General features: G+C 36.6%; 1 protein-coding gene across 32 annotated transcripts in view; it reads left to right on the top strand.

Moving 5' to 3' along the window:
• TCF7L2 (transcription factor 7 like 2) overlaps positions 1-15,000 on the top strand; it is a 338,204-nt gene that overhangs the window by 316,734 nt on the left and 6,470 nt on the right. For 18 of the 32 annotated variants that reach the window (XM_053692726.1, XM_053692728.1, XM_053692725.1 and 15 more), the window contains one exon: positions 126-198. The exons of 8 other annotated variants lie outside the window; for them this stretch is intronic. In XM_053692726.1, the coding sequence (XP_053548701.1) occupies positions 126-198 (73 nt within the window). Of the gene's footprint in view, positions 1-125; positions 199-1,644; positions 1,718-15,000 lie in introns of all 32 variants that reach the window. 6 more of the 32 variants (XM_053692729.1, XM_053692727.1, XM_053692724.1 and 3 more) reach the window with 1 other exon arrangement.

Here is a 15,000-nt window from a genome sequence, read left to right as displayed (position 1 = left end):
TTTTTTATGAATTACAACACCTTTTGTAATTAGTAATAATACGTTGATTTTTTTAAATTTTTTTTATTTTTATCTTTATCTTTTTTTCCTCTTTTTTTTCTTCTCTGCTCGCTTCTGTCATTCAGACCTGAGCGCTCCTAAGAAATGCCGAGCGCGCTTTGGCCTTGATCAGCAGAATAACTGGTGCGGTCCCTGCAGGTGTGTATGGTTTTCCTGGAATTGCTCTGGCTGGTTTCACTTATTTTATTTGGTACTTTTCCACTCCCTACCTACAGCTGTCACCTCTGTGTTGTCATTTTGTCCATGAGGTGAGCAAATACTTCCTTTGGAATCTGTGTCACCTGCTCAACCCAATAACATTGTCTTTCACCCAAATTTATTGATGGATCCTTCAGAGGTTGTGTCTGATACAATCTGTGTAGCTTGTTTGAAAGTGCCAGGTACTAGTTAAAGAGACGTCCAATTCCTATATCCTTCAAGTCATAGGTGATGAAGATGTGAAACCACGAGGAACATTCTATTAAACCCCACTACAAGTTGTAGACATCCTGCTTGTGTCTCACTGTCAGAAATCAAACGCCTGTTTCTGTTCACCATTTGTGAGCTAACTGGACTTGCGTCTTCTATAGTATTTAAAGCCAAAAATTTTTCTTTCATGATTCAGATTGAGCATGCAATTTTAAGCAACTTTCTAATTGACTCCTATTATGAATTTTTATTAGTTCTCTTGGTATCTTTATTTGAAACACAGGAATGTAAACCTTTGGAGCCGGCCCATTTTTGGTTCAGAACGTTGGGTAGCGCTTGCTGATTGGTGGCTTGCTACCCAGGTGCTGAACCAAAAAAGGTCCGGCTTCAAAGGCTTACATTCCTGCTTTTCAAATAAAGATACCAAGAGAACATAGAAAATGGAAAATAGGAATAAATTAGAAAGTTGCTTAAAATTGCATAGTCTATCTGTATCATGAAAGAAAACATTTGGGTTTAGTATCCCTTTAACAAAACAGCTGACAGTCATTGCTTTACGCTATTCATTTGCATTTAGCGGCCATCAACAACATCCTAAAAGTATCATGTTTCAGTGAACACACAGATACATTTTTACCAAAATCCACTAATTTATTGATACAATTCACACAATACTGGTGATGTCCTTGTTTTTTGATGAATTCACTTATCTTTTTAGAACACTAATACTGATAAACATAGAGTAACATACAGATGTATAAAAGATTAACTTAAATTTGTTCATTTGTAAATATGAGCAAAGATCTGAATTACAGTATAAAATTAGACAAGGCTCTGAGATTCACTTGTACCTGACACTGGATTAACCCTTTGACTCCTTGAAAATGCTGCAGTGGTTTTGGCAGCTGAGATAATGACATGTTTTCCTAAAGGGTCACCTATTGTTCTCACACAATGACAACATAGATAAGTGTTTTGCCTTCTGGGTGCAAAATGTACAATCACTTTCGCACCTCGCTTGCTGGCTCTGGATGCTGTGTGCGTTAATGATGGAAGTGAGGGGGAGATTACCAAATAAATGTTCAGACTGTTGGTAGCCATAGTTAGACAAACTTTGAAATGAGCAGTATACACCATTGTTCTGTATTTTTGTGTGTGTTTACATTGTACTAACAGATTCAAATGCTCCAAAGAAGTGTCGGGCTTTATTCGGACTAGACCGACAGAATTTATGGTGCAAACCATGCAGGTATATTACAAAAAAGCCCTCTGGGAAATATTGAGAATCACTCTATCCCTCTTATTGCCTCTGATTCATTTCACTGAAAAGATTAACCACTTTTCTCTCAAACGGTGTCCCTTCTTTCTCTGTTTCCAATATAAATTGCTGGTGGTTGGCTTTTTAAAATTTCTCTGGTGCATACAATACAGTGATAAAATATTATTAAATGTATTAAAAACGTTATGACCAATCATTTTATCTCTTTTGACTCCTAATTGGTCATATTAAATAGGCATACTGAAACATTTGTTTAATATAATTGGTCATAGTGTACCTTCTATTACAGCGGAAAATCACAAAATATATTGTAAAAATACCTGCAGAATATAATGACCCTATAGCACAAAGTCCTGGGGTACCAGATAGTTTTGCAGAGCATTGCTATAAGTAATAGCCCTTTCAGGCAGCTAAGTGTTGAAGGAAGAGCCAAAAATATTTTTTGATTGGCCACAAATAAGATGTAAGCACTAATTCCCAGAACATGCAAGCTGGTATTTATAATATTACATTATATATTATAATATTCTAAAAATATGTACAGTCTCCTGGGAGAGAGTACTCTGTATCCAAAAAACAATCATGCTTACAAAAGAGCAACCTTTACACATGGCAATTTAAAAAAATTAATAAAAGTAAATGTTGTTTAAATTTAATTGAAAACAATACAGCAATTGTGTACTTACTGCTAATGTTCATTACCTGACAGGAACAACTGGTGATAATAATAACTAGTATTTATATAGCGCCTTTCTCCCAGTGGGACTCAAAGCGCTTTTTCAGCGCTCGCTCTAAGAATTAACCAAATCGGCAGCTGAATAGTAATAGTGAGCACTTGCAGGAAGTAATTATTAGTCAGTGGGCACTTGCAGGAAGTAATTATTAGTTAGTGGGCACTTGCAGGAAGTATTTATTAATCAGTGGGCACTTGCAGGAAGTAATTAATAGTTAATGAGCACATGCAGGAAGTAATTATTAGTTAGTGGGCACTTGCAGGAAGTATTTATTAGTCAGTGAGCACTTACAGGAAGTAATTATTAGTCAGTGGGCACTTGCAGGAAGTCATTATTAGTAATGGACACTTGCAGGAAGTATTTATTAGTCAGTGAGCACTTGCAGGAAGTAATTATTAGTCAGTGGGCACTTGCAGGAAGTAATTATTAGTTAGTGGGCACTTGCAGGAAGTAATTATTAGTCAGTGAGCACTTGCAGGAAGTAATTATTAGTCAGTGGGCACTTTCAGGAAGTAATTATTAGTCAGTGGGCACTTGCAGGAAGTATTTATTAGTCAGTGAGCACTTGCAGGAAGTAATTATTAGTCAGTGGGCACTTTCAGTAAGTAATTATTAGTCAGTGGACACTTGCAGGAAGTATTTATTAGTCGGTGAGCACTCACAGGAAGTAATTATTAGTCAGTGGGCACTTGCAGGAAGTAATTATTAGTCAGTGAGCACTTGCAGGAAGTAATTATTAGTTAATGAGCACATGCAGGAAGTAATTATTAGTCAGTGAGCACTTGCAGGAAGTAATTAGTCAGTGGGCACTTGCAGGAAGTAAATATTAGTCAGTGAGCACTTGCAGGAAGTAATTATTAGTCAGTGAGCACTTACAGGAAGTAATTATTAGTGAGCTCTTGCATGAAGTAATTATTAGTCAGTGGGCACTTGCAGGAAGTATTTATTAGTTAGTGAGCACTTGCAGGAAGTAATTAGTCAGTGGGCACTTGCAGGAAGTAATTATTAGTTAGTGGGCACTTGCAGGAAGTAATTATTAGTTAGTGGGCACTTGCAGGAAGTATTTATTAATCAGTGGGCACTTGCAGGAAGTAATTATTAGTTAATGAGCACATGCAGGAAGTAATTATTAGTTAGTGCGCACTTGCAGGAAGTATTTATTAGTCAGTGAGCACTTACAGGAAGTAATTATTAGTTAGTGGGCACTTGCAGGAAGTCATTATTAGTCAGTGGGCACTTGCAGGAAGTATTTATTAGTCAGTGAGCATTTGCAGGAAGTAATTATTAGTCAGTGGGCACTTGCAGGAAGTAATTATTAGTAGTGGGCACTTACAGGAAGTATTTATTAGTCAGTGAGCACTTGCAGGAAGTAATTATTAGTCAGTGGGCACTTGCAGGAAGTAATTATTAGTCAGTGGGCACTTTCAGGAAGTAATTATTAGTCAGTGGGCTATTGCAGGAAGTATTTATTAGTCAGTGAGCACTTGCAGGAAGTAATTATTAGTCAGTGAGCACTTGCAGGAAGTAATTATTAGTCAGTGGGCACTTGCAGGAAGTATTTATTAGTCGGTGAGCACTTGCAGGAAGTAATTATTAGTCCGTGAGCACTTGCAGGAAGTAATTATTAGTTAGTGGGCATTTGCAGGAAGTAATTATTAGTCAGTGAGCACTTGCAGGAAGTAATTATTAGTTAGTGGGCATTTGCAGGAAGTAATTATTAGTCAGTGAGCACTTGCAGGAAGTAATTATTAGTTAGTGGGCATTTGCAGGAAGTAATTATTAGTCAGTGAGCACTTGCAGGAAGTACCTGTCAGGCTATTTACCCTAGTAGAAAGTGCCTGGCTGCCAATGAGCATTAAAGCATTAGTAGGAACTACCTAACAGCAGCCAATGAGCATTTAACAGGAAATACCTATCAGCCAATGTGTATTAGCAGGAAATACCTATAGGCCAATGAGCATTTAGCAGGAAATACCTATAAGCCAATTATCGTTAGCAGTAAATATACAGATGATATTCTGTATTTTGTTCAATTTAAGCAGCTTTTACTACACATTTTTCATGCAAAGCCCCCAAACAACAGCATGTTTAAATATTGCTGTTTCAATGTGGTAATATAACGTTTTTTAGAACAAGGTTTCTTTAAGTTTTAGTTCAGTCTGGGTGCTTATTATAGATGTAAGCTATGTGAATAATTAACCCAGTGATACCTTGGTTATTTATTTCAAGGCTTCTAGTCTGAAGTCAAGTATTTCACCTCACATTTATTTTTTTTACATACAGACACATCCATTTTAAAATAAAATGATTTAATCAACACTTAGAAAGAAAAAAATAAAAAATCTTTCAGGAGGCATGACAAATATTTAATACAAACAGAAAAAGAAGCAGTCTATATGTAATAAAGGTGGTCTATCTATTAATTCTCTGTGCTGTAGCCCACATATTAGGTTGATCCCCCTATACCTATAACTCAGATATTTGCTAATGAATATTATGTTTGGAAGCTATTGCTCCCTTGCCTTACATGAAATAGGGTTTGAAGGAACTCTCCAAGAGAAAATCTGTTAAATATTTTTTCTAGTTCCGTTTGCTGTTTAATGAACTTGGCATGTGGCATTCTATAAACGCTGTTCCCTGACAATGAAAGAGCTGCAATTTGCATGTCTTTGTAGCAGCGGAAGAGATTTACAGGAATATGTTTGTTAAGTACAGATTCTAGTTAGAAGGAAAAAACAGACAATCACTGAGATTATGTTCCTGACAAAATACACATATTTATCTGACATGGGACACACACAGATAATGATGCAGAATGGTGTCTGGTACTTGACAATTACAGATGTACAGCACATCGTCACCACGCCATATGTCCTGCTAACAGCCATGCACCCATTCACAGCTAATAGCGAGTTCATACAATTCAGTTTTAAAGTGACATAGAAGTCAAAATTTAAAGGGGTACTAAACACAATTTTTTTCTTTAATGATTCAGATAGAGCAGACAATTTTAAATAACTTTCTAATTTACTCCTATTATCAAATTTTCTCCGTTCTCTTGCTATCTTTATTTAAAAAAAGCTTAGGAGCCGACCCATTTTAGGTTCAGCACCCTAAGTAGCGCTTGCTTATTAGTAGCTACATTTAGCCACCAATCAGCAAGTGTTACCCAGGTTCTGAAACAAAAATGGGCCGTCTCCTAAGCTTTACCTTCCTGCTTTTTAAATAAAGATAGCAAGAGAACGAAGAACATTTGATAATAGGAGTTGCTTAAAATTGTCTGCTCTATCTGAATCATTAAATAACAAATTTGGGTTTAGTATCCATTAAAGTTTCATGATTCAGATAGAGTAGAGAATACAATTAAAAAAAAAACTAGTTTACTTTTAGCCTAAAAGGTACAGTGTTTTGTTAAATTGATTTTACAATAATGTTGTTATACCAGCTGCAGAGTATAAAGTGTATGAGAAATTGCTCCTTTGGGTTTATTTTTGTATTTGAAATAAATGGTTTTGTCCTTTGAAACCATAAATAGGTTGAGCTTGCAGGGAAATCAGATCTTATTTTATCACCTTCTGTACACACACATGCTTCTTTATATTATCTCTGTCTGTAAACCAAAGCCCAATAATTAGAACAATTGAAAATTAACATTTTATTGCTTATCACTTATCCCTCACACTTGAAGTGTAATTTCTTCTGGTGGCTATGTTTACACAGCTTTTCTATAGCCAATACTTCTGTAATGGAAAGGAACAAAATTTACATTACTTAACACCTCGGTAGGTTTAGGAGGGTGCTTTATATGTTTAACATTGCTGCAAGGCACATGCACATTCCTGAGCCTACCTCAGTATGCTCTTTGAAAAGGAGCAATATGCACACTCTGCTTGAATCATGAAGTTTTACGTTGATCTCCATGTCCCTTTAATTAATTGTTAGTGACTAAGGAATATAATTTAGAATAGGCACAAAAACTGTATGCCCAGGTCCCTTTAATTAATTGTTAGTGACTAAGGAATATAATTTAGAATAGGCACAAAAACTGTATGCCCAGGGGGACTGTGCTTTTATTAGTCTGTAGGGAAATCTTGGTGGAGGGTTAGAACCTGGTTCTTTTCACTCTTTTTTTCTCCTATTTGATCTCTTTGGTTAAATGTGTTATTTCTTTATTCTGATGCAAGCAGTCTTTGAATTTGGAATATAATGATGGTAGGTATATGTTTGTACCCATTCCATATGTGACTCATTGTATCCATACCTGTGTTCACTCCGTGCTTCACATCTTTAGATCAGACACATGTGCCAGCTGTCATTGTGTTTTGTGAAATCTTTGTTTCTTACATGGGACATCTACCTGCAGATCATTGCACATAGAAATACATATACAAAAAGCTTAATATAGAGCTAAGGAAATATCTCACTGACCCAACAGAAACAAAAGCTTAGTGACAACAAACATATTATATATTTGTAGTAAATTAATCATCACTTTTTAATGTAATAAGTGTCAAATCATAGTTGCTAATCCCTCTCACTGCATAGTAGCCCAGCATATAGAGTATAAGTACTGAATATCCAGATCTTAACCAGGGAAGATAAGGAGTTGGAAAACAAACAGCCATTTAATTAATGTAAAACCATGTGTGTGTCTTATGTATGTACACACAAACATGCACACAATATACACACTTGCACACAATATACACACTTGCACACAATATACACACTTGCACACAACATACACACTTGCACACAATATACACACTTGCACACAACATACACACTTGCACACAACATACACACTTGCACGCAAACATACACACTTGCACACAACATACACACTTGCACACAAACATACACACATGCACACAAACATGCACACAATATACACACTTGCACACAATATACACACTTGCACACAATATACACACTTGCACACAACATACACACTTGCACACAATATACACACTTGCACGCAAACATACACACTTGCACACAATATACACACTTGCACACAATATACACACTTGCACACAACATACACACTTGCACACAAACATACACACATGCACACAAACATGCACACAATATACACACATGCACACAAACATACACACTTGCACACAATATACACACTTGCACACAATATACACACTTGCACACAATATACACACAAACATGCACACAATATACACACTTGCACACAATATACACACTTGCACACAACATACACACTTGCACACAATATACACACTTGCACGCAAACATACACACTTGCACACAATATACACACTTGCACACAATATACACACTTGCACACAAACATACACACTTGCACACAAACATACACACATGCACACAAACATGCACACAATATACACACATGCACACAAACATACACACTTGCACACAATATACACACTTGCACACAAACATACACACTTGCACACAATATACACACTTGCACACAAACATACACACTTGCACACAATATACACACTTGCACACAAACATACACACTTGCACACAAACATACACACTTACACACAATATACACACTTGCACACAAACATACACACTTGCACACAAACATACACACTTGCACACAATATACACACTTGCACATAAACATACACACTTGCACACAATATACACATTTGCACACAATATACACACTTGCACACAAACATACACACATGCACACAAACATACACAAATGCACACAAACATACACACTTGCACATAAACATACACACTTGCACACAATATACGCACTTGCACACAAACATACACACATGCACGCAATATACACACAGTATACACACAAACATGCACACAATATATACACAAACATGCATACAATATACACACAATATACACACATGCACACAAACATACACACTTGCACACAATATACACACTTGCACACAATATACACACTTGCACACAAACATACACACTTGCACACAATATACACACATGCACACAAACATACACACATGCACACAAACATACACACATGCACGCAATATGCACACAAACATACACACATGCACGCAATATACACACATGCACACAAACATACACACATGCACACAATATACACACATGCACACAATATACACACATGCACACAATATACACACATGCACACAAACATACACACAATATACACACATGCACACAAACATACACACATGCACACAATATACACACAATATACACACATGCACACAAACATACACACATGCACGCAATATACACGCATGCATACAATATACACACATGCTCCACTTGTATTCCAGGCCAGTATGGGAATTACTGGGACATTTTTTTTTTAAATAACTAATTATATACACTTAGAAGATTTTCCAACACCTCAAAATCCACATTTTCACAAAATGTAGAAATCCAATTTTTTATAGCCTGTGCAATAAGTATGAGATATATAACAGTGAAATGATTTGGGTTACTGACATATAGACACAATGTTTTATAGCCTGTGCAATACATATGAGATATATAACAGTGACATTATTTGGGTTACTGACATATAGACACAATGTTTTATAGCCTGTGCAATAAATATGAGATATATAACAGTGAAATGATTTGGGTTACTGACATATAGACACAATGTTTTATAGCCTGTGCAATACATATGAGATATATAACAGTGACATTATTTGGGTTACTGACATATAGACTCAATGTTTTATAGCCTGTGCAATACATATGAGATATATAACAGTGACATTATTTGGGTTACTGACATATAGACACAATGTTTTATAGCCTGTGCAATACATATGAGATATATAACAGTGAAATGATTTGGGTTACTGACATATAGACACAATGTTTTATAGCCTGTGCAATACATATGAGATATATAACAGTGACATTATTTGGGTTACTGACATATAGACACAATGTTTTATAGCCTGTGCAATACATATGAGATATATAACAGTGAAATGATTTGGGTTACTGACATATAGACACAATGTTTTATAGCCTGTGCAATACATATGAGATATATAACAGTGAAATGATTTGGGTTACTGACATATAGACACAATGTTTTATAGCCTGTGCAATAAATATGAGATATATAACAGTGACATTATTTGGGTTACTGACATATAGACACAATGTTTTATAGCCTGTGCAATAAATATGAGATATATAACAGTGAAATGATTTGGGTTACTGACATATAGACACAATGTTTTATAGCCTGTGCAATACATATGAGATATATAACAGTGACATTATTTGGGTTACTGACATATAGACACAATGTTTTATAGCCTGTGCAATACATATAAGATATATAACAGTGAAATGATTTGGGTTACTGACATATAGACACAATGTTTTATAGCCTGTGCAATACATATGAGATATATAACAGTGACATTATTTGGGTTACTGACATATAGACACAATGTTTTATAGCCTGTGCAATACATATGAGATATATAACAGTGAAATGATTTGGGTTACTGACATATAGACACAATGTTTTATAGCCTGTGCAATACATATGAGATATATAACAGTGAAATGATTTGGGTTACTGACATATAGACACAATGTTTTATAGCCTGTGCAATAAATATGAGATATATAACAGTGACATTATTTGGGTTACTGACATATAGACACAATGTTTTATAGCCTGTGCAATAAATATGAGATATATAACAGTGAAATGATTTGGGTTACTGACATATAGACACAATGTTTTATAGCCTGTGCAATACATATGAGATATATAACAGTGACATTATTTGGGTTACTGACATATAGACACAATGTTTTATAGCCTGTGCAATACATATAAGATATATAACAGTGAAATGATTTGGGTTACTGACATATAGACACAATGTTTTATAGCCTGTGCAATACATATGAGATATATAACAGTGACATTATTTGGGTTACTGACATATAGACACAATGTTTTATAGCCTGTGCAATACATATGAGATATATAACAGTGAAATGATTTGGGTTACTGACATATAGACACAATGTTTTATAGCCTGTGCAATACATATGAGATATATAACAGTGAAATGATTTGGGTTACTGACATATAGACACAATGTTTTATAGCCTGTGCAATAAATATGAGATATATAACAGTGACATTATTTGGGTTACTGACATATAGACACAATGTTTTATAGCCTGTGCAATATATATGAGATATATAACAGTGAAATGATTTGGGTTACTGACATATAGACACAATGTTTTATAGCCTGTGCAATACATATGAGATATATAACAGTGAAATGATTTGGGTTACTGACATATAGACACAATGTTTTATAGCCTGTGCAATAAATATGAGATATATAACAGTGAAATGATTTGGGTTACTGACATATAGACACAATGTTTTATAGCCTGTGCAATACATATGAGATATATAACAGTGAAATGATTTGGGTTACTGACATATAGACACAATGTTTTATAGCCTGTGCAATAAGTATGAGATATATAACAGTGAAATGATTTGGGTTACTGACATATAGACACAATTTGTTATAGCCTGTGCAATACATATGAGATATATAACAGTGAAATGATTTGGGTAACTGACATATAGACACAATGTTTTATAGCCTGTGCAATACATATGAGATATATAACAGTGAAATGATTTGGGTTACTGACATATAGACACAATGTTTTATAGCCTGTGCAATACATATGAGATATATAACAGTGAAATGATTTGGGTTACTGACATATAGACACAATGTTTTATAGCCTGTGCAATACATATGAGATATATAACAGTGACATTATTTGGGTTACTGACATATAGACACAGGGCTTATTTAGCAGCCCTTAATTATAATTATGAAGACATTATATTAAGAGCTAGATGGGCCTGAAACATTATGTGACCGACCCAGCTTCATATAAGTAAATATAATTTAAATAATTTAAACCATGACTTAAAAAATCAGTGAGCAGGGAACCCATTATTGCAAGCGGCACGAGGTTTTTGAAAAAAGTAAACTCTGGTTTCTGGATAAGTATATAACATATGTTTCCCTTTAAATGCCTTGCATTCTCACACAATATAGAAATATATCCTCGGCACACTTATGCTAAAAGTGACTCCTGTATCACTGTTTGATGCCACAAAAAGACTTCACCTTAAAACGCTAGATTATTTACTTACAAACAGTGACTTAAAGGGACATTAACGTTTTTTTGATTATACATCAGAAATTATTCACTGCTTTGCAAAAAGTCTGCATGCACAATAATTGTTATCTGCATGTTTTTTTAAAATTTAAAGTAGAATATTTTGGAGGTCAGTGACTCATTTAAAATTTGAAGTATTGAATTTACTGCCACTTTTGCAGTTGTCCATAGTTTGTTTCACAATAGAATTTTTATGACTGAAACCTACGGTTGCCACCTTTAGTTCAGGCCAAACGCAAACACTCTTGCACCGTGCACAGCACAGAAAATATTGTTTTTGCAGAGTACACACTATGGAGCCGATTTATCATGTTCAGGCAGGCATGATCCTCTGTAGTGGATCATGTCCGTCCGACATTTCTAGTGAAATATTTGTGCAATGCCGCCCCCTGCAGATTGGCCGTTTGTATCTGATCGGGATGATTGCTGTCCGCCACCTCTTAACTTATGTTTCTTACGAAGGCTCGCACGGAAAATGCTGTATTTGCAGCATCATAAATCTGCCCCAATGTATAAGCACATAAACACAAACTCGCACATAGGTATTCACACTCACTGTCTAACACACGCTCACACATACTCTCTCACACACTAACACAAAAACTCACACATTCTCTCACACACAAACACACTCACTCTAACACATGGAGGCCGAATTATGAAAGTTCTTGCGGACCTGATCCGACAGTGCGGATCAGGTCCGCAAGACCTTGCTGAATGCGGAGAACAATATGCTCTCCCTATTCAGCATTGCACCAGCAGCTCACAAGAGCTGCTGGTGCAATGCCGCCCCCTGCTGACTCGCGGCCAATCAACCGCCAGCAGGGAGGTGTCAATCAACCCGATCATATTCGATCGGGTTGAATTGCGGTGATTCCTGTCCGCCTCATCAGAGCACAAAGACACACACTCTCACACACATACACTCGGCTCTCACACACAGACTCATACACACATAAATACACTGACAAAGACACACACTCTCACACACATACACTCGCTCTCACATACAGGCTCATACACACATAAATACACTGACAAACACAAAGACACACACTCTCACACACATACACTCGGCTCTCACACACAGACTCATACACACATAAATACACTGACAAACACAAAGACACACACTCTCACACACATACACTCGGCTCTCACACACAGACTCATACACACATAAATACACTGACAAACACAAAGACACACACTCTCACACACATACACTCGGCTCTCACACACAGACTCATACACACATAAATACACTGACAAACACAAAGACACACACTCTCACACACATACACTCGGCTCTCACACACAGACTCATACACACATAAATACACTGACAAACACAAAGACACACACTCTCACACACATACACTCGGCTCTCACACACAGACTCATACACACATAAATACACTGACAAACACAAAGACACACACTCTCACACACAGACTCATACACATATAAATACACTGACAAACACAAAGACACACACTCTCACACACATACACTCGGCTCTCACACACAGACTCATACACATATAAATACACTGACAAACACAAAGACACACACTCTCACACACATACACTCGGCTCTCACACACAGACTCATACACACATAAATACACTGACAAACACAAAGACACACACTCTCACACACAGACTCATACACATATAAATACACTGACAAACACAAAGACACACACTCTCACACACATACACTCGGCTCTCACACACAGACTCATACACATATAAATACACTGACAAACACAAAGACACACACTCTCACACACATACACTCGGCTCTCACACACAGACTCATACACATATAAATACACTGACAAACACAAAGACACATACTCTCACACACATACACTCGGCTCTCACACACAGACTCATACACATATAAATACACTGACAAACACAAAGACACACACTCTCACACACATACACTCGGCTCTCACACACAGACTCATACACACATAAATATACTGACAAACACAAAGACACACACTCTCACACACATACACTCGGCTCTCACACACAGACTCATACACACATAAATACACTGACAAACACAAAGACACACACTCTCACACACATACACTCGCTCTCACATACAGGCTCATACACACATAAATACACTGACAAACACAAAGACACACACTCTCACACACATACACTCGGCTCTCACACACAGACTCATACACACATAAATACACTGACAAACACAAAGACACACACTCTCACACACATACACTCGGCTCTCACACACAGACTCATACACACATAAATACACTGACAAACACAAAGACACACACTCTCACACACAGACTCATACACATATAAATACACTGACAAACACAAAGACACACACTCTCACACACATACACTCGGCTCTCACACACAGACTCATACACATATAAATACACTGACAAACACAAAGACACACACTCTCACACACATACACTCGGCTCTCACACACAGACTCATACACACATAAATACACTGACAAACACAAAGACACACACTCTCACACACAGACTCATACACATATAAATACACTGACAAACACAAAGACACACACTCTCACACACATACACTCGGCTCTCACACACAGACTCATACACATATAAATACACTGACAAACACAAAGACACACACTCTCACACACATACACTCGGCTCTCACACACAGACTCATACACATATAAATACACTGACAAACACAAAGACACATACTCTCACACACATACACTCGGCTCTCACACACAGACTCATACACATATAAATACACTGACAAACACAAAGACACACACTCTCACACACATACACTCGGCTCTCACACACAGACTCATACACACATAAATATACTGACAAACACAAAGACACACACTCTCACACACATACACTCGGCTCTCACACACAGACTCATACACACATAAATACACTGACAAACACAAAGACACACACTCTCACACACATACACTCGCTCTCACATACAGGCTCATACACACATAAATACACTGACAAACACAAAGACACACACTCTCACACACATACACTCGCTCTCACATACAGGCTCATACACATATAAATACACTGACAAACACAAAGACACACACTCTCACACACATACACTCGGCTCTCACACACAGACTCATACACACATAAATACACTGACAAACACAAAGACACACTCTCACACACAGACTCATACACACATAAATACACTGACAAACACAAAGACACACACTCTCACACACATATACTCG

This window comes from Bombina bombina, chromosome 9 (genome assembly GCF_027579735.1).
Source record: "Bombina bombina isolate aBomBom1 chromosome 9, aBomBom1.pri, whole genome shotgun sequence".
Taxonomy (NCBI): domain Eukaryota; kingdom Metazoa; phylum Chordata; class Amphibia; order Anura; family Bombinatoridae; genus Bombina; species Bombina bombina.
The sequence above is the reverse complement of the archived record's forward strand: the minus strand, read 5'-3'. Positions and strand labels throughout refer to the sequence as shown.